The 23,875-nt window shown below is 39.1% G+C and overlaps 4 protein-coding genes across 6 annotated transcripts; 2 read left to right on the forward strand and 2 right to left on the reverse strand.

Annotated features, from left to right (window-relative positions):
• Positions 1 to 963: 963 nt before the first annotated feature.
• Positions 964 to 8,797, reverse strand: LOC122410237 (neuroparsin-A-like). The gene is made up of 4 exons (XM_043418367.1): positions 8,640 to 8,797; positions 2,432 to 2,501; positions 2,225 to 2,357; positions 964 to 1,992 (listed from the first exon to the last, which is right to left on the reverse strand). The coding sequence occupies exons 2-4, from the start codon at positions 2,485 to 2,487 to the stop codon at positions 1,783 to 1,785; spliced, it is 399 nt and encodes a 132-aa protein (XP_043274302.1). The 5' UTR covers positions 2,488 to 2,501; positions 8,640 to 8,797; the 3' UTR covers positions 964 to 1,782.
• Positions 6,171 to 12,563, forward strand: LOC122410234 (E3 ubiquitin-protein ligase synoviolin A-like). The gene is made up of 4 exons (XM_043418364.1): positions 6,171 to 6,457; positions 8,014 to 8,278; positions 9,521 to 9,932; positions 11,212 to 12,563. Exons 2-4 carry the CDS (start codon positions 8,029 to 8,031, stop codon positions 11,705 to 11,707), a joined length of 1,158 nt encoding a protein of 385 aa, XP_043274299.1. The 5' UTR covers positions 6,171 to 6,457; positions 8,014 to 8,028; the 3' UTR covers positions 11,708 to 12,563.
• A 119-nt stretch (positions 12,564 to 12,682) lies between these two features.
• mRpL40 (mitochondrial ribosomal protein L40) lies at positions 12,683 to 14,374 on the reverse strand. Of its 2 annotated transcripts, none has more exons than XM_043418366.1 (5): positions 14,343 to 14,374; positions 13,851 to 13,940; positions 13,421 to 13,591; positions 12,979 to 13,177; positions 12,683 to 12,899 (listed from the first exon to the last, which is right to left on the reverse strand). In XM_043418366.1, the coding sequence occupies exons 1-5, from the start codon at positions 14,357 to 14,359 to the stop codon at positions 12,780 to 12,782; spliced, it is 597 nt and encodes a 198-aa protein (XP_043274301.1). In that variant the 5' UTR covers positions 14,360 to 14,374; the 3' UTR covers positions 12,683 to 12,779. The 2 variants fall into 2 exon arrangements, with proteins under 2 accessions (XP_043274301.1, XP_043274300.1); XM_043418365.1 differs by lacking the exon at positions 14,343 to 14,374 and adding an exon at positions 14,141 to 14,301.
• A 529-nt stretch (positions 14,375 to 14,903) lies between these two features.
• LOC122410231 (active breakpoint cluster region-related protein) lies at positions 14,904 to 23,873 on the forward strand. 2 transcript variants are annotated; one of them, XM_043418360.1, is made up of 13 exons: positions 14,904 to 16,218; positions 17,209 to 17,719; positions 17,931 to 18,231; positions 18,583 to 18,847; positions 18,923 to 19,102; positions 19,253 to 19,468; positions 19,677 to 19,796; positions 19,916 to 20,166; positions 20,593 to 20,854; positions 20,984 to 21,266; positions 21,535 to 21,808; positions 21,917 to 22,088; positions 22,250 to 23,873. In XM_043418360.1, exons 1-13 carry the CDS (start codon positions 16,105 to 16,107, stop codon positions 22,679 to 22,681), a joined length of 3,381 nt encoding a protein of 1,126 aa, XP_043274295.1. In that variant the 5' UTR covers positions 14,904 to 16,104; the 3' UTR covers positions 22,682 to 23,873. The 2 variants fall into 2 exon arrangements, with proteins under 2 accessions (XP_043274295.1, XP_043274294.1); XM_043418359.1 differs by having other exon boundaries at positions 14,905 to 16,218; positions 18,562 to 18,847.
• The last annotated feature ends 2 nt before the right edge of the window (positions 23,874 to 23,875 follow it).

Below are 23,875 nucleotides of genomic sequence, written 5' to 3' on the forward strand. Positions count from 1 at the left end.
TCACTTGGAATTTTTGAAATTGAAATTCTCTGACACGGTTTGACCGATTAAAAAAAGGCTTTGTCAGCCTACGCAGAACGATGGCAAAAATCGACTGACAGAGCCGTTTTTTAATCGGTCAAACTGTGTCAAAGAATTTTGATTTCGAAATTTGCAGCTATCTCTCTCGCACTCACGGTTGCGATATACCGACTGATCCATCCTCTTAAAGTTGGGAGGCTCCTATTTTATTAAATCAAAATCGTCGCGCAGGGCCTGTCATAGAAGCCTGTGTATAACCCCTCAAAAAATGTGATTTTCGTTAATTGTTTTTTCGACAACGATACAGTAGATGGTATAATAATTCCGGGAATATATGAACCGCGTAGATTTCTAGCATATTTCCAAATTTCAACTCTCAAAGTTGGAATTTTCGATTTTCATTAAATTCGCGTGAACTTCCTTAATAATCCAATTATATTAAAAGTAATTATAATCGAACATATTGTAATCAATATTGTAAGCCATCTTCGAAGGAGCTATTCTAAGGAAACGAAAATCATTCTTGTACTCCCATACTCAAAAGACGTGGTTCTCGTCCCTGGGTAAAAGACTTGAGTGTCTTGAGCCGAAAGAAGAGTCAATACCGCGTTGCGTTCCCTATTATTTCAATTATCGATTGTTTTTTATTTTTGGTTTTTTATTTCTATAGAATTTTTTTCCTGGTTTTGAATTTTTTTTCTACGTCATTTAGAAACAATGGACCATCGTTGTACTTGTCCCAACCTTTTTGTTTCTTAGGGGTTTCAATATCTTCCACTGATTGTGAGACGTAACAGCATTTCGTAAAAACGTATTCCAGTTAAAAAACAAAACAAGGTGACAGCTAAAAATAATGTTAGTTCCCATTTTGGGGTGTGACAATGATGCTGACTGCAGCAAATATGGATTGTGGATCGAGAGGCGGAAGGGAGAAAACGTTAGTTACCGAAGTATCATTATTTATTGTTGAAAATCCTCAATAGGAAGCAGAAAAAAAGAGAATTGACACTATACAAGTAAATGCGTGAATGGAATTCTCATCAGTCGTACGAATATGCACTCGTTCGTCGCATCCTCACGTTCATTTTCATTTTTCTTAGACATTTCCACATCTGGACGATCGAATTGATGCCAAAGTAAGAACCGTAAATTTCCTACGATCTTCACGATGCAATAATCGTTTAACAATAATCAAATAAAGTTCATATCACAATATGAGAATAACATACAAAAAAAGCAGAATGAAAAAAATATTTGATAAAATTAATCGGAATGACTAAACAACAAATCAGCTGTACGCACACGATTGCAATGTTGGAATTTTCGCTCGCGATCGGCGTGACTAGCGTAACAAAGCAGCCGGGCTCGTCCAGACAGAATCTGGTGATCAATTTGTCGAGCTATAAATACTGAATTTAACTCCGCAACTCTTCAAATATCATAGTGGTGGGATGTGACGATTTTTCATTTCCCTGATCGACGTTAATTCTTATATAATTAACAATGCTTTAAACTAATGAAAAATCACATGAAATTCGTCGCAACAGCCAGCATGAAAAAATGAAAATCCAGTGAAAAATGACGCCCCCACTGGAGACTCGGCTTCAATGAAGATTTCTTTTTTCCAGAGTTTATTTTCCCCACCAGATTTTCGTAATGAGAAATGTAGCTTTTTGTATCGGTGATAAACTGCCTCGATTCTATTTGTGTGGTCCAAATGCGTTATTCGTTGTAGCTTATTAGTTTCTTCTTTATCGATGTTTACTTGACGAGAGTGAACCAGTTGTTGCGCAGAGGATCCCAGTATCCGCTCATGTTGCTATCGCTCGGACGACAAGGCTCGTCCAACGATTGGTCCGAACACTTCAATGTGTCGATGCTGCAACCGGTGCACTTCTCGCATTGACAGAGCATCCCTTCGCCACAGACGCCTTTGACGTTGTTATGACCCCCGCAACGCTCGTTTGGTCCCTTCAATAAGTATTTTACCGATTAGACTGCCTCGATCACCAAACCGGATGAATGAAAGCACTGGCAAATCGTCGATTCGATTGAAAACATTGCAAGAACGTATCGCCTCGGTCCATTTGATTAATAAACATCAGTGCGTGACTTGATGCAGAAATAAAAATAGGAATGAAGATATGAATTGGTCTCAATATGAGGAACTTCTTTCGCTAAAATGAGTCAAAAAAATACGAACTTTGCGACATTCCAGCACTCCGCAAAGTGGCGATATAGCGACTCCGTAGACACACTTGTTGCAGTCACGACCACACCCTTGACACTCGCGTCTTTCGGATTCCCGGGTGCGAATCGATGGATGAGACAAGCATCTGAGGGAAGAAATCGTTGGAGAAAGTTTATTGCAAAAATCTGGAAGTTAATCATCGGACAACGATCAACTTACATGGGTAGGATGGCAACGAGCAAAACGGTCAAGGTAAAGCTTTGGAAGGCGAGCATCTCGGCTTGGAAATCTGCGAAATAACAATAGAAAAGACAAATATTTTACAGCTTTTTCTATAAAAATCGAACTGAACCATGGAACGGATGAGAGAGAATCCAAACACTCCGATCCATCATTTTTGCTGACCCGCTGCAATTTTTTTTTTTTTTTATGCAAAGTAAACTTGATTAACAAACATTAATTTATCTCAAGTACAACGACCAACCGGAGGGTGCATCCTTATCTCGCTATTAACTGCGAACGCATGGGGACAGTCATTGATAAATTCATTCCCCGCACCATAGTTGCTCCATACGCGAAAAGAAAAAGTTGGCTATCGGTTGATTGCGATGTAACAATGAACCCAATTTCAACAAGCCCAAAATTTTCATCAATGAATTTCCGCGCGGTCGTTAACGGAATTCGAAGACGGGATCGTTCGACGAATCCGCGACTCAATAGAGTTGAGGAAAAGGAAATAGAATTAAAAAATCGAAGAGATTCATGCATCAACGGAAATTACGACGCGATCGATGCACCCTGCCAGTAATTTAATTAGATTTTAACGACGTGGCTGCGGACGAAATAATAACCGAAATGTCGTCTCTTTATAATCTTCCGACAAATCGTAACACAGAAAAATGCGATTTGGGGACCGGGGGAATGTCATCAGGAGGTATGTTCGAAGCCAGAGACTTCGATGCACGCGCTACTACCAGGCGTCGGGTGATTTCAATGAAAACTCGAGGGGAACAGTCCCATGAAGATATCCTCGACCAAAATCCTTCATCGAAATTTGCCGTCCCGTGACCAGCACACTTTATCATTCAGTGAAGTCAAAAAAGTTTGTCGCACGGAGTCAGCGTTTTTTACACATTGCTCGGTAAAAGGCGGATTCATTCTCGCGGTACTTCACTCACGGAAATGAATTCTGATTCGAAAACTGAATGAGCGCACACGAATTATGACGAAGCGGACTCAAGTGAATCCTCAACTTTCAATTACCTAATTGAACGTGGAATGGAAGACGAGGAGCGGCCTGGGACAGATTTCACTTCTGTCACTAGAATCATGTCTCAGCGTACACGATCGATTGACCAAATTGACTATTTAATCGGGCGCAGCGATAGTCGATTCTGTTTTGGCACTTCAGCAATCACAGTCACGCTCAAGTTTTTCGTACATTTTTGTGAAATGAAATTTTCACGGAATTTCAACTCGAATCTGCTCGAACGTTCATTCGATTTTTATTTTATAATTAGTTCGAAAATTAGTTGTTCAAGATTTAAAAGAACAACAAAAATGATACGAGATCGTGGTTCAGGACTGCGAGATAATGTTCACGTCCGAGTCGACCCACGAGTCAAACGAATATGTGTCGCGCATGTTTGCTCCCACAACAAATCTTTCCCTGAAACATCAAATCTCCCACTCTCGGCTGTGTTACGAAAGAAACCTCGTTTTTGCTAAAATCTTGACGATTTTATCAAACGAATTGGAAAACGGATCGAGTTTCTGGAAATAAAATTTCGGAGCCGAACCGCGAAACGCGGAATTAAAGTGCAGGAAAACGGGTTCGAACTTCCGGCATCGGTTCACACTCCATAAGTGCTTGAATAGGAACATTTTGATCTAAGGAAAGAAAAGAAAAAATTTTGGATGAAAACTCCCTCGTTACAAACGTTTCTAACATCAATTTGATATCGAAACCAAAATTTATCGTCATTTTACGTCTGAATGAAAGAATTAAATCGCGAATCCAGGAGCATCGAAGTGTTGAATAATCGTGGCCAGAAAAGAAATAAATCGTAGACAGAGTCCACTAGCAGTCCAGTTGATTAAAAGACAATCATGAGTGTTGATTCATCTCGATTTTTACCAATTCTGATGAATATTTTTTGCGCCTTATCAGGAACAAGGTCCATTCGATACTGCGGAAATGAAATCGATTATGAGTAAAGCTATATTTGTCTAGCGCGTTCGTTGAATAAAATATTGGCAACGAGAAAAAATGAACGATCGCGAGAACTACAAACGAAGAGGATTCCTGCTGAATGAACAGTGAAAACGAGTGAACCGCAATCTAATCAACTGACCATGGTCGAAACAATTGTTTCAACGATTCCACGAGTAATGAGGAAAATATTCCGAGTTTTTATACCTCAAACGAAGATAATTGGGGAAAGAGAAAGAGCAGGGAGAGACGAAAAAAACGTGAGACATTTTTCATGAGGTGATAAATCGCGTTCTTATCGGACGCGCTCGAAATTGTTTAACATTCGAATCCGTGGTATTTATAGTAGCGTTGCAATCACTCGTAACGCATTGCTTGAACTCTGTTTAGCTCACAATGACCCCTGACCCAATCGTTAAGTGTAAAGATATTGCTCGAAACAAATGAAATTAAGGCGACGTTGACTCCTCGTGTCGGGTCTTTCGACACCTCATTTTTCGGGACGAAAAACAATTTCGATGAAGCCAACGACTCGTTCGTCAGCCCGAGAGATCAGCGAGTAAAACAAACAAAAACTTGTTGTTTTTTCAAAACTTTCGAAAGATTCAAAACAATAGTGACGAATCTACGATTTTATTAGATGACAAAAATATAATAAAGCACTGCGAAGCGAATCCAGCATAAAAGAGAAGTTCGAAAAGATCATTCACTCGCGCAGCGTGGGTATGTGAATGAAGAGCTCGAATTTAGATTGGATATTTAATTCTCTAACGAATTTGCGTTTCCGACGAATAACGAGAGGAAATATCTCCTGAATTTAGTCCCAACTTCCGGAGAAGCTTGTCGACTTTTGTGCGGGGGAGGCTCGCATGAACGAATCTACGGATGAATGAAAAAGCGGAGCTCGAGTGAAAAGGAAAATTGTGTGGGAGACTGACACGTTGACCACGAGATCGGTCTCGAAGCCACACCCATCCCGAACGTCTACGCGACACATACCTCGTGGCCGGAAAAGCTCGTGCAAAAATGGACCACGAGGGATCTTCTGGCGCCAGTCAACACAAAAACAAACGCAAAGGTGCACAGTCATTGGCAGTCGCATCGATCGGATTATGTCGGACGGAAGACCGGAAATTCGTCGGCAGTTGCGAGTTTAAAGCATTTACGACGAAACAATCGAATTCGCTCAATTATAGTTCTGGACGTTCCCGCAAAGCTCTTTCGGTTCTGCATAATTTTGCGACGAATTTTATGCTCCCTTCGACATGCTTCAGTCAACAAAAGTGGAAAACACTGCAACGAAACGAATCGTTGATTCGTCCGATCGAAATTTTCGACCTTCATCTGGTGAATTCAATCGCGCCATGGCACGCGAGTCTCGCGGTTAAATTTCGCTCTTTTCCGGTGACCAAGCCTCCGAGAACGGAGCTTCGAACAGACGGCGAAGAGTCTTTGGACTCTTCGCCAACGAGTCGTTCATGCGCCTGATCAAAGCTGCCAATGACCGAACTCGTTAAGCACTGTGAATCGGTGGCTCCTGAGGTTCTAAAAATACTGTGAAGCTGTGTTTTGCTTCTGTGGCTCGACGTAGAATCGCCGCCGCCGCCGCCGACGACGACGACGACGGCGTCGACGTCGCGGGCGTTATTCGTCGAGAGAAGAAGGCAAATCTGGCGTCGACTTTGTTTCGCCGAATCGCGAGGAGTCTACAGCCTTCGGATATATCAAATGCTCGCCTCTGCTGTGCCCTCTGACGATATTTTCAAAAACAAAATCACGAAACGATTTAAAAGCTCCACGTCAGTCAGTTTCTTGCCAGTAATCGAACCTCTCGGATCGACCGTCATTTTTACACCTCAATTAATCGCTCCTCAGCTCCCCAAAGCACGATAGGAGCATTCGTTACAAAGAATCGTACCGGAGAAGGAAAATTTTTGAGCGCCCATTCGTCATTGATCTTTTTGGGGTTTAATCGCGATCAAGTGATTTGATAAGTGTGGTTGCAGAAGAGAAACCCCGCCATTTTGGAAGCAGTGAGTTCTCGTTTTCGAAAGTTCAATCAAAAGTTTCGATTTATTGAGCAATTTTTTAGTCATGTTTTCAATAACGACTCGTCAAAAGATAAAAACTGATCATAAATTTGTGAATTTTGTTAGAAATACAAAACACTTGCGGATTTCGAAAGTCGCGAATTCTAATTTATTGCCAATTTGACTGATCGGTTGCGCGGAATTGAGAAAAACTTTTTATTCGTTAGAAAAAGCCACGTGCTAAGATTATTGCGCGCTACGAAATAGGAGATGAGCGTGGAACGTGCGTTGGCTATATTTGTTGAAAGACACGAGCAAAAACGAGGCTGTACCCAGTTCGCGATGAATGTGAGAATTCCGCGAGAGAGAGAGAAACTCGTAGAAGGTATAAAAATGAGTCAGAATTTGGCACCGGGACGGTTGCATCTCCGGAGAAAGCTGACCGGTGCCAATCGCACTAAACCGGCTGCACGAAATTTCTGCCGGGGATTTGGAAAAGATCGAACGCTTGCGAAGAGATTTTTTTAATCTCATGAATCAACATTTTTCATGATTTCCGTCACGACGCGAGAGCCTTGAACCCTGCTTTGCCGAGCTTCGTTTTTGTCATGCGGTACCTAAAGCCACCTCCGATCTTTCATTCTGGGAAACAATTTTTTGGCATCGTTGAGAAAACACAATGACAACAATGCTATTTACCGGTCTACTGATTCACGGTTCGCCTAAACCAAAAAGCGATAAAGTAAACACCCGAAACTGTATAAAAACGTTTGTAAAAAAATGAAAATAGCGCGCTATTGAATAAAAATGTGTGGAAATGTAAAATTCGAATTCTCATCTATCGTCTCTCCGCGAAACGTCATGAAAAAGCTCGCCGCAAAATCTCTTGGCAATCCTGCCACGTTTGTTTACGAAGCTTCAGTTTATAAAGAGTGCCGGAATTGCTTCCGAGTTTCGGGAGACTTGAATGCCCCGAGAACAAAGAAACAAGCGATTCTGAAGGCGATTTGTTTGATTATTTCTATAATGCTCGATATTCAGAGGATTTCGCCAAATAAACATCCACTTGATTTGATGCGAGATCGGCAAGTTTTGTTTGGCAGAGTTTTCCACCCGGACTTTCAAGACTTTGTTCTCGGATAAGGCGCTGGGTCGAGATGACGATCGACAGTTTCGTATTCAACGCACATTTTATAGGATGAAAACGCGATTTTCGGGCTTTTTGTGTACATCGAATCATCCTCGCGTTATTCGATCGAAATCGAATCTCTTTCAACAAAAATAAGCTCTACGCTCGAACGAAATTCAAAGTCAATAACAAAACTTTTTACTTTTGTGTTGCGCATTCGAAAGTATACAGAAATTCGAGTGGCTCGAATTTGGCACTTGACATTTTTTCAAGTATTTATGGTTCCCGATGGAGAAGCGACTTTCGCAGTACTTTTCCCGTTCGCATCAACCTTTACGATGACAATTCGATTGAAAAGAATGGACTAATTTTTTTCTCCCAATAAATTCGTAATCCACAAAGATTTTCTTCAGTTCTCTTATCGTTTCAGTACTAAGGAAGAAAAATGGGCATGATAACCAGGGTCCGGAGTCGTATTAGAGCAAACTCCTTGACAATAGACAAAGAACGTACCGCTCAAAGCGTCTGCCTCCTGAGCGCTGTGCTCTTGCTGCCCTACTGTCCACGAGGACCTTTGCCCTTGTTGCCACCGCCTGCACCGACCCTCTACTCCGTCCTCGTTTTACCCGTCGTACTCAGCGCGAACTACAGATATCCTGTATCCGCACTCAAAACGTTGTCCGAAGCGATAAAAGGTACGTTTATTACGATTTTTGTGCGACTCTCATTAACCTTTTGAGGACGGGGATTTTCACACGAAATTTGTCCACAATATCGATGAATATTCCAAGCGGAGTGCCCGACTAAACTAGTGCTCGATATTTCGACCGAAGTAGGTTGAAATTTGAAGGGAAATTCGTCAGCCTTTCGTTTCGATTCCTTCGTGAAGAATTGCTTACAACAATTCGCTTTTTCAGGCCAAATGAAAAATCCCATTGAAAAGAGTTTTAAAAAATGGCTAAACCTATTTAAAAACCTATTTAATCGGCCCTTTGAAATCCTTCGACCCGGTAAAACTCGAGTGAAAAAGTAGCCTTTAAAAAGATGAATTCTCACCTGATTGTCCGGTGGTAAATCGCTTTTTTCAAGAAGCTAGATTCGAACTCGAGAGCGGATGGTGAGGCTCGGCTCGGCTCGATGCTGTGGCTTCGAGGAGTCTTGCGGGCTTGACGACAGTGGAATGTGCTTTCGTGGAAAATGTCCTGATGTTTTATACCCCCGTGGCATGTTTATTAACGAAGAATTAATATACATGTATCGATTCGGATGCGAAAAACCCCTCCAATTTTTGCCTCACAGCCACCTGTCGATCTTCTCTTTCCATGAAAAACGCCCGACCTCGTCATGCACAGACTGACGTCGATTAATATGCTAATGCTATCGGCTCCTCACCGTCCTATCTGCACGAAAAATAAATGCTTCAAACACCTCGACATAAATAGATTACATTATTCTCAATTAACGTCTCGGATATATCCCTCCATTCTGTGACGCTTCAATGAACGAGAAGCTTCTTTTTTCTGCCCCCGCGACTAAGTCGATAATAATTTCGTCTCAGTTTCATTACTATTCGTTGAACGGTTCGCGTCAATTATTGAGAACAACAAATTCGATGTAGAGAAAAGTGAGAAAATTGAATTAGATCGTTTATCGAGATTTTCCTGTTATTCCGAAGTTTTTTGGAAGTTCTCTCATGGATAGTGCGATCGCTGAAAATATTGACGAGTAATTAAATGATACGCTGATTAACGTGGATGCTTCGAAGAGCATTTTTCGGTGTAATTCAGGCTTTTTTCCACTCTTTGCTGTAAATAATATGAAACACGTGGTGTTTATGAATAATTTTATGGTTTATTTATAAAGCTATGAATGTGGTGGATGCACAAATGACTGACTGATCGTGTAATCGATGGTGAAATGTTGTTTTCTCGTTTAAGCTGTCGCGAAAAAAGCTTGGGTTCCCTCGAGCCGAATATTGAAACGAGTCTACCGACCGTTCGATCGTGCCGAAAATGCTTTCCTCAAAATGAAGAACATCTCGATAATGGCTAATCAAATAGTTTTTTTCGTCCTCGCTGACAAATTTCTCGTACCGCAACAACGGATCACGTGCCTGTACACTCTCATGTTTTACAACGTAATCGCATACTGCGTCAGTTACATCAAAGAACTTATCGAGAAAGAGGATTGGTCCCCGTACGTGACCTTGACCGAGAGATCGCAGATCAAACATCTCGCAATGTCCGCCACCAAAATCGTACTCGAATGGACCAAAGCTGTCACTTTTGCTGTCACCCTCACCTTCATGCTCCTCGTATTTGGACTCGAACAAGGGCTGCAGAATTACAAGTACGTTTCAACCGTTTTTTGCTTTTAGCATTACCAGCAATGTTTCCTGTGTGGATGTGATCAAATAAATTTTTCGAAGCGATCGAATTTTTCGATCGCTCATTGGGTACTCATTGAGAGATCATTTTTTAATCTCGAACGAATTGCGCGCATAATGCACTTTTATTTATCTTTTTTTCGTCGTATTCGAATTGAAGTACAGCAAACAGCGATACGTTTTTCTTCTTATCGTTTTTTTATTTCTGTCGGAAGTTAAGAAACGTGAAGAAAATCGGAGTCTTGAACTTCTCTAAGATCCAGATTATACGGGCAAATATACTCGACTCTCGTGAAAATTGTCAATTTTTACTACTGAACTTTAAACTATATATTACTAGCTTTTAATGTAAAATTACTTTTTTAATGTAAAAATACGAATATTCCCGTAAATCTCCTATCGGAACTCTCCTTCTTTTTAATTATTTCCATGCCGAAAATCGAGTCGTTTGGTTGGTTTATCAGGGCGTGAAGTAAGAACAAACAAACACACTTTCGCATTTATAATATTAGTTAAGATTTGAGAAACCATAAACAGATTAGTCGAGCTCCAATGTTTTTGAGTTGGCAACAATCTAGCTAGCAGCCTGATTAGGGACAAATATAATAATGGTTGATTGATTTTTTAGTTCCTCTTCGAACAGGGAGAAAATCAAGAGGTTGTAAAACGTTTGGGATATTTTATCAGACACTCCGCAACGGTGCATTTAAATAATTTCAGACAAAATGAAACCGTGAAATATATTTCGTCCCGAAATCATATTTCGTGTTTGCTTAGTTTACGGAGTTTTGAAAGTTTCGCTGAACAAGAAAAAATGGGAATTCTTCATTGATCAGGCAAATAATACAAGCGGAAAGTAAAAAAATTCTGAAAATATTGCTCCCCGCTGTATTATTATAATTTTTCCATCCTACCAAATTGCAATTGCAGCGAATAAAATTCGTATATTTACCAATGAAGAGTCTGCGATTCGAGAAAGAGCAAAAACGATTTGCTAACCGGGTCAAACAATAAATATAAAAGCACCGAACGTTAATCTTACGCGGAATTTCAAAATAGCGTTATTACATTTTTATCAGAGTTCATTAAAGTATCTACGAAACGAGTAAACACGTGCAACAATCATTCACTTGAATTATCAGAATAATTGAAATTTCATGAAAACAATCGATCACGAAAAATAAACGGCGTTTATTTCTAATTTAACGTTTGTTTTTTTTTTTTTTTCTTTCAATATTTCAGACCATCGACTCTCTACACAATTGTAACCTGGTCGTATTACTCGGCAACGGAGAAAGTATTTGTGGAAATGTTTCCTCATATCTTATCATTCATGCAACTGGAGAGTCTCGAGAGTTTGGAAAATCTCTACGCTCCGGTGATACTCCGAGTATTTACGATTTTCATGTCCGGATTATTCACAATACTTCTTGTTCCGACTGCCAATTGGGAATTGCTGTTAGTGGCGGCATATTTCAATGTTTATCTTCGAGGAAAAGAGCTGATGTTGAACTCCGGCGCTGCGCTTCAAGCTGAGCGTCGAATTTTAAACCGTTACAGAAAAGCGACGTCGGACGAAATTGAAAAATTCGACGACGTTTGCGCCGTTTGTCTGTTTGCCATGAAAAAAGCACGCGTCACGCCTTGTCATCATCTCTTTCACGCTGACTGTCTGCGACAGTGTCTGAAAACGAGCGACAAGTGTCCGATGTGCAAAAGAGAATTGAAATTCGACTAAGTATTTTATTCCGTTTTGCAAATTCTTTCTCATCTCTCCTCGGAGCTCCGTTTCCAAAGATATTTTATTGACATTTGCGAGCCAAGTTTTTCTCATTAGATTTTCAGCACTCGATGGTGTTTCTTTAATATTCGTTCACTAGGCAATCAAATTCTGCTTTTTACCTTGCAATGCAACGAACATTCTACGCAGCAACGTTAGCACAAAGAAACGATGAAAAACGTGTTCAACGGATAATTCGATGGTTTTCTTTACATTTATTTGTATTCCGTTGCTCGTCGCGGACAGAGTTTTCTTCAAATTCTTAAAAAACAATAGATTGATCAGCGAATGAAAGAAATGGTGTTCAATATGTTGGGACCCAGTGTTTTTAACGTTTCAAAAGGGACTGAAGGTTTACAGCCTTTATTTCAACTCGCTAAATGCTGAAATGGAAAAGTTTTTATTTGGAGATAAAATGTCTTTGAGAAATTTCTGGAACGGAGCGTGAAGAAAGAAAATTCTGAAACGCGAATGCGAAAATATTCATTCGCACAAATGTCTCGAAACAATGAGAACATTTTTTTGGAGAAAAAAACCGTTTTTTTTTCGTACAACCTTCGAATGGTATTTCTAATGTGGAAGGTTTATTCCGATAGTTTTACGTTACTGTGATAAGTTGTCAATCATCGTACGAATCGACTATTTTTACGCATGAATAGACAGGTAGATTTTATTTTTCAATTTTCTATTGTTGTTCTCATTCTTGTCACAGAAATCGTGATCGATTTGTATGCGTTGCTGTATTTCGTTACTATTTGTATATAATGTATCGCTGCTGTTTTTTTTTACCCGAAATATAACGAATGTACGAAAACTGTTGGAGCTTTCAATCAGTATCTTCATTGATGATGAATCGCAACGACATTCAAAAATATTGGCTGATATCTCATAGGTATTTGGAACGAGTTCAGGTCGATGGGAAAATTACAGAAGTTTGTAAAGATTTTGTTTATTTGACAAATTCTGACCAGCTCCAAAAAATGAACGATCGAATTCTTCGTTTATTTTTTTTCTATTTGTTCCCACCTCGTTATTCTCCTTCGAATTTCTTTGTTACGTCTACGTATTCACCATCCGGACTGTCGTAATGCATTATTGAGGGAGTATTTTTCGGGCCCACGATCGTTAACGGCACCATGGCATTATCAACCTGAAAAATGATTAATTTAAAATTGAGTAAAAGATTTTCTAAAGATCGTCGTAAAGTGCAACCGCTTTAGTGTTTTTACCTGTATTGCTTGCATGTAAAGTTCTTCAGATTCGGCTCTGAGTTCATCCAGAGCTTTTTGTTGAGACAAACTTATGGTATCCAGCATTTGAAGGTCGGCCATGCGTTGTTTCAATTTGTATCTAGTCCATTCCTTCCCTGTGAGGATTCTATCTTCTTGCACAGCCTGCGACACCGGCGGCAGGTTCCGTATTCTTGTGCTGGATTGAGTCAGTCAACGTTTGAGTAAATTGACATGACAGTTATAGAACGTTTGTGCAATCAAGACTAAACATTATGGTAACGAATAGAAATTGAAAAATGCAAATATCGAGAGACGCAGCAGTTCTTTGACACCGAGTATTTTAAAAAAAGTCAAGACGTTTGGCGTATCCATACTCGGGATTGGCTGATTATTCCAGGCTTGTAGAGTTTTGATATAACTCCGAATCAGAAGTACTCACGCTCTTTCGTCAATCAATTTGAAAGGAATTTCCAAATCAGCTATGGGTTTCAATTGTTTGGCATTCTTTTCTAGGCGTCTGATCGCTTTCTCGAGTTTCCTTTTCCTTCGCTCCTCTCTTGCTCTTATGATCGCCGGATCCAACCGTCTCTTCTTTTTCAAAGGCTCCGCACTGTTCTCAAAAAAATGAGACATTGAATCGACGAAATTTCAATGACCGTTGAATCGAATAAAATCGCATAGATAGTAGCCAAATCAAGAGACTCGGTAGAGTCTCGGGACAAGTACATTGACAGCCCTGTCGTCTGCTGGCCCGAGGCTCGCCGAGTATACTTTTGAAGTATTTGTGAAAAAAGAAATTTCTTTTTTCTGAAACAAATTCTAAGTCGGTAATGGACGAACAGTGAAGAATTTGACAAGACAAGACTCACAATAGTGCAGCAGTGGCTCTGAAGCAGAGCGGATTCACATTGGTAGAAATATTTCTTCTCACTGTGGTGCGAATATTGTGTAATGTCAAGCTGAAAAAAAAATTGCATTTTTCTTCTCAACGAATGAAAAAACCGTAATTTCTAAGAATCAGATATTAATTATTAACGAGACTACAAATAAATAAGAGCACGTGAATTATGTTTATAAACGAGAAGTACTTTCAGAGGTTAGAGATATTGAGACTACTTTATTGATACTGTTGTCGCTCAAAAAGTTATTTGTGGCTGACCTCGAAAACGCAGTCAAAATTCCGGCACAACTCATTATTATTTGTTCGATGACGCTTCTTGGTCTATTTTTTAATCATTAATGATTAATTTCTATAAAATAATATAGCAGACAACAAGCCTGATTTGCCGCCTCTGCCCTCTGCCCTGAGTTCTTTGGCTTTGTTAAGAAAATTCGGTCGATCATTCAGAAATGTGACGTACCGTGTGTCAGTGTACATGGTACATGGCTCAAGTTACCAACAATAACTATGTTCACTACGACTATACATCTTCACGTTCGCTACGCGTTCTCACTTATCTCTCTCTCAGGCAGCTCAGGCTTGGCCGGGATGGTGGGTGGGTGGGAAGAGCTCACGCTCACCAGAAAAATAATTAGTCTGCTGACAGTGAAAACTGGTGAAAACTATATCCTCGAATATGGAAGGTGTTGCACGCCAGAAAACAATTTTCTGTTCAAATAGTGTACAACGTGCTCAGACTGCGCGTGCGCACAGACGTGCTTAGATTGGAGAGAAAAGGATAGTTTCGCCTATAATTTCTTTCTTTGTCGGAACCCGGTACGTTCGTGGCTCGATAGGACCGTCCCAGTATTATGTCAGTTCAATGGATCCAACTAATTTTTGATTTCTGATTTTTTAAATGTAAATTGTTTATTGGTGTGATTGATGGATCAAAATCGAGGTTTATCGAGAAGATTGATTGATTTAGAAGAATCGAAAACAAAAAACCGCAACGATATTTAGACTTTGTTTCAGAACTTGCTCCCAGCACCTTTGACCCGACACCAATGTGCGTCTTGTTTGGATTTGGAAATACGGTCATATAAATTCAGTAGTCGGTCCAGCTCAGTCCAGCTCACGAAAGTGTGAACGCATCTTCAAACACATTTTTTGAATGATCACGTGTGTCATCTGCCAGCGCGCCAGTGCCGTAGAAAACGGGGCAAGAGTCATCTTCCGAGCAGTGAAAAAAGTTCATGGAGTTAATAAAACCGTGTCGCCGCGTCCGTCAGTTCGCTGCGGCTCCGATTCCCTGCAGTAGCGATGCAGTACAGACTTGACTCTTGACATCGCGGTGCTGCACCCAAAAAGTATATCTGACTGGATAACGCATGTGAATACCCAAGTGAAAACTAGGAGGTGACAAAAAATAAGATACATGTAAAGAAAAAATTGCGCGGAAAATTCCCCAATAAACCGAACGAATAAAATTTGATCTCCGGTATTTCACATTAGCTTATCGGAGTGAGTACGAGCGTGTAATAAAGACGTAACTAATCGTAAATAAATATACGAAAACCGATTGTCGCGGCGTTATTTATCGCAAATAGATATCCCGCTCCAAGAATAGAGTAATCATCGCTTATTTTCCTTATCATACCCCGCCACTGCGGCGTTTATGAGTCGATGAGCTCGCGAAACCCACTATATATATGTATAAATACACATGAAATCGTAATTTTCTTAGTACGCACGTAATCTTCCGAGCGTAACAGAGAGCAAAGTGAAAATCGTGAATGATCGCAAAAGAGAGAGACGCATCGCTGGGTTCTGATAGTCCCGAGTTGGGGAGGAAAGATTCTTATCATTGTTTTTTTCAAGATAGAAAGAAAGAGAGACAGAGAGTGCGAATGAGTCGTTCTTCTCTGTTATGTGGGTCCATGGGTGCGTGCGCCAAGTGCGCTTGTGCAATTTAACAGTGTAGATAATGTGCTGTATAGATATATAGTTATATGCAAGTGTATATTTAACTAATCGTCGGCGAAGGGGTGAGGGGGTGGGAGAAGAGAGGAATAGCGAAGAAGCGACGTGACGGTTCTGTGGGTGCGAGGGAGGCGATAACTCGCGTAAGGCTGTTCCATCTCAGCCACGCGAAAATCGTTTGTACATCGCCCTCCGCAATTTAAAAAAACAACCTGTGTCATCGCGTATTTACTTCAACAAAATTACGAAACAACGGAGCTATGAGTGTTTTCGGTGATTTTCAGCGTGTCTGGGTCGAAAGATTCCCGGACAGCGCGCTACCGGCTGCGTGGGAAGAGGACGTTCGTGCTAATCTGGTCAAACACAAGCAAAAGGTTTGTTTATTGTCCATTTTATTGCTGTTTGCAATTCTTCCAACTTCCCTTGCCCATCCTCTCCCCTACCTCCTGCTCTTCTTCACCCTCGCTCTTCCTCCCCCACGCACTGCTACGACACGATACTCATGACTCAGAGCTTTGAGCAATCGTTGTGTACTCGAGTTTATCGCTCGACCGTTCAATTACGACATTTTTCAAAATTTATTGTCATTACTCACGTCTTTTTTTCCCATTGTTATTATGACCCACGTCCAGAGACGTTATTAATTAACTTTCGTCTGAACCTCATACTGTACATGATTGTTTCATTATGATTAACACATTTCATTACGACATTATTAATTTGTCAATCTCGCGTTTTCGTATTTTGTATCTTTTATAACATTCCATTTATACTTAAATATTTTAAAAGAAATAATCAAACAACATCACAACCGGAATTTTTTCTTCAAACAAATATCGAAGCGTATCATTATTTTAGTCCAATTCAGTTGATATAATCACTGCGCAACGAATTTCACCTTGCCACATCGTCACTCATTGTTGAGCAACATTGCTATGAAATTTCTCTTTTTTTTTAAATCAATCCTCACTGGAAATTGAAAATTTATAAGTATCATACGACATGTTTCAAAAACATCTTTTTCCTGAATTTCTTTTTGAAATAATTCTTTCAGCTAGCCAAAGTTCTGGCGCACAATGCTTTTCTGGACAAATGTTTGAAAATATTAATAATCAATATTTTTGTTATTATATGTTTTTTGAAGGGGCACAAAATCTTCATGATTCAAAAATGATAATAATAAAATAAGTTTATCTTTCTTCCATAATGTCCTATACAGAATGTTACGGTTTTAATACAATAAAAATTGAACTGCAATTAAATCATTCAATATGGAACAATGTTAACAGATTTTTGTACTTCTCCACATAACAAATATTTGGGATAATTGAGAGCTATTACAATTTTTTTGTTCAATGGAAAAGGTTGCCACACTGAGAGAAGAATTGGAAAAAGAAGAATTTTATGTTGAGTATTTGGAGCGCTTATTGGCAGATGTGGAACGACATAAACAATTAGCAAACGATGCTGGAAATTCACCGAGCGCAGAAACAAAAACTGATTTAAGATTACGACAGTGCAACAAAAAAATAGTCGAAGAGCCGAAGATCGAAGATTGTTCACAGACAGGGCCGAATTGGCAGACAAAAGATTCACCAAGCGAAGATCTTTCTTTGCCGGCCAGCAATACCATCAGCGACATTAGCAAATTGCAAGACAAGTGCGTCTCTGAACTGAGCTGTGCACTCACTTCTTCTCGAAGACCCAAAAGCGAAATACCTGGAAATTTGGAAAAAAGAGAAATTTTGAGAAGAAAGAGCAATCCTGACATTCCCAGTAATTATGTCACTGTCATTGAAGTAACTGGCAGCAGCAAAAAAGAAAAAGTTGAACGGGATGACGAAGAAGACGAAGATGAGAATGAAAACGAAAAAGGTGGGAATTATTTGATTTTCCAAGAAAGAAAAGAATTCAATTTTTTTCACACAACCTATTCTCCACAAGATTTGAATGTTCTGAATATTTTTTCAAGTTTGATTCAAATTTTGTCACAGTGTGTATAATTTTTGAACTGAATAAATGTCAATAAATCGTTATGATGCCAAAAATGATTTTACTAATATTTTCTCATATATCAAATTTCTAGAAGCTGAAAAAATAACCAACGAGGATGGTGGCGAAGATGGAGATGCGGAAGCTTCGGAAGAAGAACCATATTACGATTCCGTAGCTCTTGATCAAACTGGCGAATACGTATATATCGACGCGCGTATTCCGATCGTAACAAATAATAATGGTAACAGCGCAATTGGTATCGGTGGCAATAGCAACAGTAAAATAATCGCTAACAACAGCAATAACGTCAGAACACCGATTAGAAGGCCACCATCGCTTCCAGACTCACCGGGAAATCGTAGCAATTACGTCAATATCGATTATTTCATACAGTAAGACATTTTTTCATTGATTTCCGCCTTTATTTTTTGTTCGACAATGATTGAGCGTTTTATAGGCAAAAGCTCAGTCGGCACATTCCTAAAATATATAACACATGGTACGAACCTTGATAATCCGTCGAGTTCGCCTCATAAATTATTAGTTTTTAGAGAAAATTAATTCTTAACAAATTTACAAATGTATTTTTGTTCAGATTTGCTCGTGTTTGAAAAAAAGTGTAAATTTTCTTTTCACCTTATCAAATTTGGGATTCGATTTAAAAAAGAGATTTTCACTGGTTCTGCCATTACCGAATGCAATTATATCGAAAAAAAATTCAGGCATAGAGCTGCGATTGACAGTGAAGATGAGGAGGGAGCGAGTCCAGCACCGACGATTCTTTTGAGGGCACTGAGTACCGATAACGAGACTGGAAGCAGCGATGCCGAGCCACTGAGTCTCAGCGAAGGCAGCTTGGAATCACCGACTCCCACAACTCCACGTAGACAACAGGATAAGGACAAAGAAAGTCGCGACGATGATAGAACGACTATGGTCAAGTGTATTGTAAATTCCGTCGTCGAGAGCGAAACCGTTTACGTTGAATGTTTGACTGTTATGCTACAGGTAAAACCAACGTGAAATTTTTTCAAAATGGATTTAATAGTTTTCCGAATTCATTTTTTAATTGTTTGATTACAGTACATGAAAGCCATCAGAGCTACTTTAACAACTTCGCAGCCGGTTATTTCGGAAGAAGAATTTGGTACGATGTTTTACAAAATTCCGGAACTTCACGGTTTGCATCAAAACTTTTTGGACGATTTGAGTCTCAAGTTAGAGGCGTGGGACGGTAAAACAACAATCGGTGAACAATTCAAGGTACGTTTTTCCGTTACACGATTGGTTTCTTGTAAATTATTATCGAACTTTTTATTATGCGTCACGCAAAATTTTTACAATTATAAGTGATTGTACAAAATTGAATTGATTGATCTGATTAAAAATATTTTCTGAAAATTTTTATTGCAGGTAATGGCCAGCAATATTGGGCTTTATGGTGCCTTTTTGCATAATTATGCTCGTGCCACGGACACAGTGCGACGGTGCTCAGCTCACTCGACACAATTTGGAGAAATTACGAGAGACATAAGACTCAGAGGATTTCCAAAAGGACCTGGATTATCCTTAGAAGATTTGTTGCACAAACCAGTCGCAAGAGTTCAAAAAAATGCTCTCGTATTACACGTAAGTCCCAAATTTTGTTTATGTTAACAAATGAAATCGAAAGTTATAATTTTATAAATATTTCCAAAATTGAAAAGTTTTCTTTTACATCTTTCTCGAAGATAATTATACGCAATTTTTAGTTGAATCAGGTTTTTCGATTCTGTTTCTATGATGAAAAGTTCTTTAATTTTTTTTCATTGATGAGAAACCGATTGACTTTTTTCAGGATCTCTTGAAGCACACACCTATCAATCATGCTGATCATGCGCCACTTTCTGAAGCTCTTGCTATGACGAGAAATTTTTTGGACGAATTCAATATTATACAAACAAAATCAATGTTTCCGGTATGATGAAAGCAATCAATATATTGTTATTATTTTAATTGAATATTTCAAGTCAATTGAAATATTGAAATATCATGGAATGCTCAGCATTGATCCATTTCTTTTTATTATTATTTCAGAGTCACGATAGAGCACAAAGACGATTAGTAAAAAACTCATTCGTTGTTGAATTGTCGGATGGTCATCGTAAGTTGAGACACCTTTTTCTCTTCAATGACGTGATCGCGTGTGCCAAGTACAAAGCTTCGGGAAGGGACAAATTTACTTTCGAACTCAAATGGTACGTCCCTGTTGCTGAGGCAAGTGTTTCTGATGGAATGGATGGAATCGAGCCCAGGGAAGCCAGTCCAGCGAATGTTGTATCGTTAAGGTGAATTTAGACAACGATTAGTGGAATATCAATTCCCAAGAAACAAGCATCAAGATATTATTGATATTAAGATATCAATTGAGAAATGATATATACATGAATTTTCAAGCGATTTTACGATCTTGAAATTGCATAATAATTCACGATTTTAATGGCAGTTGAAATATGAATTTTTTAAATTAAAAAACACGATGAATCTAACTCCAGAAAAATTATGTACTTGAAGAAAAACGTTTTACCAAATATTTGATACCGAAAAAATGTTGCAAACTCAATATTCGAGTGAAATTCATTGATAGAATGAAATATCAAAAGAAAAGATGTAAATCCAGGACGTATACGAAAATTGATGTTTGTTTTTTTTTTCGAAACGTCTTTATGAGTTTGCCACCGTAGACCTGACATTGACTATCAATTGTATTACAGATCGCAGGCTTGTACAGTCCGGGATCAAATATTATGGGAAGAGCGAAACGATGAGAAGCGTACGAGACTTGGCGGTAGAGTGTCTGAAAAAAATCGCAAAAAATTGGCCGAGCTAGAGGCTCAATTGGTTCTGGCATCGCCAAATTTGGTACTCCGAGTTTCACACAAGAGTCAAAATCGTATTCATAATTCTTACACGTTTTTCTTGTCGAGTGAATTCGAGAGATGTCAATGGGTCGAAGCAGTCGATGCTCTTCAGCAGGTGGTCTCACTAACTCAATATTATTAAACTTATGCGTCAATCCATTTTGTTCATTCCTTCGTACGTTAACTTGATTTTGTTTAGACCTGATTAAAAATAACGAGAAAAAAATATATTCTTTTTTTACAGGGAGGACAACCACCCGGACCGCTTCCTCTTTCGATGTACGAACTTCAGGCTTGGGTCACAGCGTGTCGAACATATTTGCAGACCGACATGGGCAGCTATCTCTTAAGGTCAGGTCGCGACGAGAGTCTTTTGCTTGGCGATTTACACCTCACTCTCGTTGGATTGACACCGCCAGGTCTCGATCGTCCTGGCGACCTCTACGTTATTGTTGAGGTTGACAGTTACGGTCACTATTTCAAGAGAGCTAAGAGCCGCATCGCCAGAGGACAAGCACCTACATGGGGTGAGACAACGCAAATTTTCTCCAGGATAAAAGCCGTTATCACAAATTTCCCTCCATTGCTTCAACCAATTTTCGATGTTTTTGTTCTTTTGTTTTAAAGAAAGTACAAATTTATAAGAACTTTCAAAAATTGTTGATTTCGTTACTTAAACAATTAATATCTTCCTCATTTTCCATTAATTTTTCTTTTTATAAATTAAGAATTGATGTAAAATCCGTGTGTTTCGCTGATTTATTGATTGTATTTTTTTTCGATTGGTGCAAAAAGGAGAAACGTTCGTTGTCGAGTTGGAGGGGAGTCAAAATGTGCGGATACTCTTATACGAGGAGTGTGGTGGCACCCGTTCGGTATTACGTGGAAAATGCACGCAACGTTTGAGCAGATCGTGGCTCCAGTCTGAACAAGTTGAAAGAAGCTTAAATCTTGGACCAGCGAGTCTTGATGTTGCTCTTAGATTCGTCCCTAGTGAAGTTACACTTCGACGAGTTCCCTCGGCAAAACCGCAAGGATTATTCGGTGCAAAAATTCAACAAGTTTGCAAGTAAGTTTTGCTTTATTTGATCGATCAATTCATCTTCCTTTGAATTTTATTACATTAAAATTAAACCCTTTGAGTGAAATGTGAACTTTGTTTATTTACTTTTTCCAGGAGAGAAAAACGTGACGTTCCATTCATCGTGACAGCGTGCGTACGCGAAGTTGAAAGACGAGGTGTCGCTGAGGTCGGGCTTTATCGCGTTTCGGGCTCAGCCTCAGATCTCGCGAAATTACGGAAGTCTTTCGAGAGCAATTCTTACGAAGCGGAGCAATTGTTAAAAGAGGTGAATTTGCGTTGTAGTATATAATATAATTATTAGGACAAAATGCGTAAATGATATCGAACGAGTTATTATTAAGAATGAAAATAAAAAAGATTGAGGCAGAAATTAGAGGGTATAAAAATTTGACAGAACTCGTTTACATGAAATAAAATTTGTTTCAGGTCGACGTGCATTCAGTGACAGGCGTTTTGAAGCTGTATTTACGCGAAATGCCTGAAGCCCTTTTTACCGACGCATTTTATCCTGCATTCGTGGAAGCATTTCAGGGCAGCAGCGACTCAAATCGGGCGGTAGCACTTCGTCGCGTATACGAGTGTCTTCCGGCTGTAAACAAAGCTGTAATTGATTTTATATTGTCGCATTTGATACGGGTGAACAAGCATGAGGCACAGAACAAAATGTCGTTACACAATCTTGCCACAGTCTTCGGCCCGACCCTGCTTAGGCCGGGCACGTCTAATTCCTCGCGTTCGAATTCCGATCCTAAAAGTCGCGATCCATTGGCAGCTGGTACGGTCGACGTAATGGCGCAGGCCGGAATTTTGTACTGTTTTTTACAAATGAATATTCAACAGAACAATCGATCACTCTAATCTAGTCGGAAGTGGCCACGGGAAAGTTGAACAATAAAAGAGTAAGAGATGAAGAATGACAAGAAGAAAAAACACGCCACGATTGCTACAAAAATTATACAAAAATACACGGAAAAATGAAAATAGAAAACAAAAAACGGAACGGCAAAACAGTAACTAAAATTGAAGACTGCACAATTTCAAAAAGGACCGAGGGCCCCGAAATTATTGACAATATCGAATCAGCCGGATCTCTTGACGGGTCTGGAACAAAAGAAACTAACAGAGGAAAAAACGTTTGAAATTAAATTTTTTAAAGTTTAACGAAAGACGGAAAAAAAGAGACCGGGAATAATTTTTATGTTCTTTCCCGGTGGTCCATAGTTTTTTAATAATAATATAAACGAATAGATATGGATATGGTAAAGCGAGAAGACTCAGCGTTTCTTGTATTCTACCAGAATTAGCCAATTTCAATCGCTAAAAAGTAATCCAATTCTCGCTGTCTTTGTTCTTGCTGTCTTTATTGCAATACCGATGTTCTTCGAATACTCGTTACGATTCTCATGTATTTTCGCATAAATTTACACAATTCAACATTCAACAATCGAAGTAACTCCATTATTCCGTCGTGGACATTCAAATATTTCAATAACGTCCGAATTTCTTTATCGCCTTAAATGTTCAAGGAAAATCTTTTTTTTATCGATATTAAAAAAGTAACTATGAATAGCGAGATTATTTCATAAAGTAATTTAATCGAAGATTCAAATTCCTGTATAACAAATAATCGACGGAGCTTTATTACACATATAATCTCGCATTGAAATCGAACAAAGGTGAAAGAAAAAAAAACAAACAAACCAGTGTGTTCCTATGACGAAAGCACGAAATTTCGAATTTCGTTTTTTGTATTTTTTATTATTATTCCTGTTCGCAAGGGAAGGGAAATGCGAAAAAAATTGCGGTACGATGCTCAGCTTTTTTACATTTTTATATATGTATAGACACACACACACAAACACACATATATATATATATATATCGTATCTTATTATCTTTATATCCATACATAACTTTTAGGATGATTTTTTTTTTATAACGACATTGGAAATCGTCAGCACTGACTTTCACAACTTTTGTACATTCATACACGACATGTAAAGACGATAAAGGAAAGATAAACGATGACATACGTCTATTATAAATTGTACG

The sequence above is a fragment of the Venturia canescens genome, chromosome 4, assembly GCF_019457755.1.
Source record: "Venturia canescens isolate UGA chromosome 4, ASM1945775v1, whole genome shotgun sequence".
NCBI classification, from domain to species: domain Eukaryota; kingdom Metazoa; phylum Arthropoda; class Insecta; order Hymenoptera; family Ichneumonidae; genus Venturia; species Venturia canescens.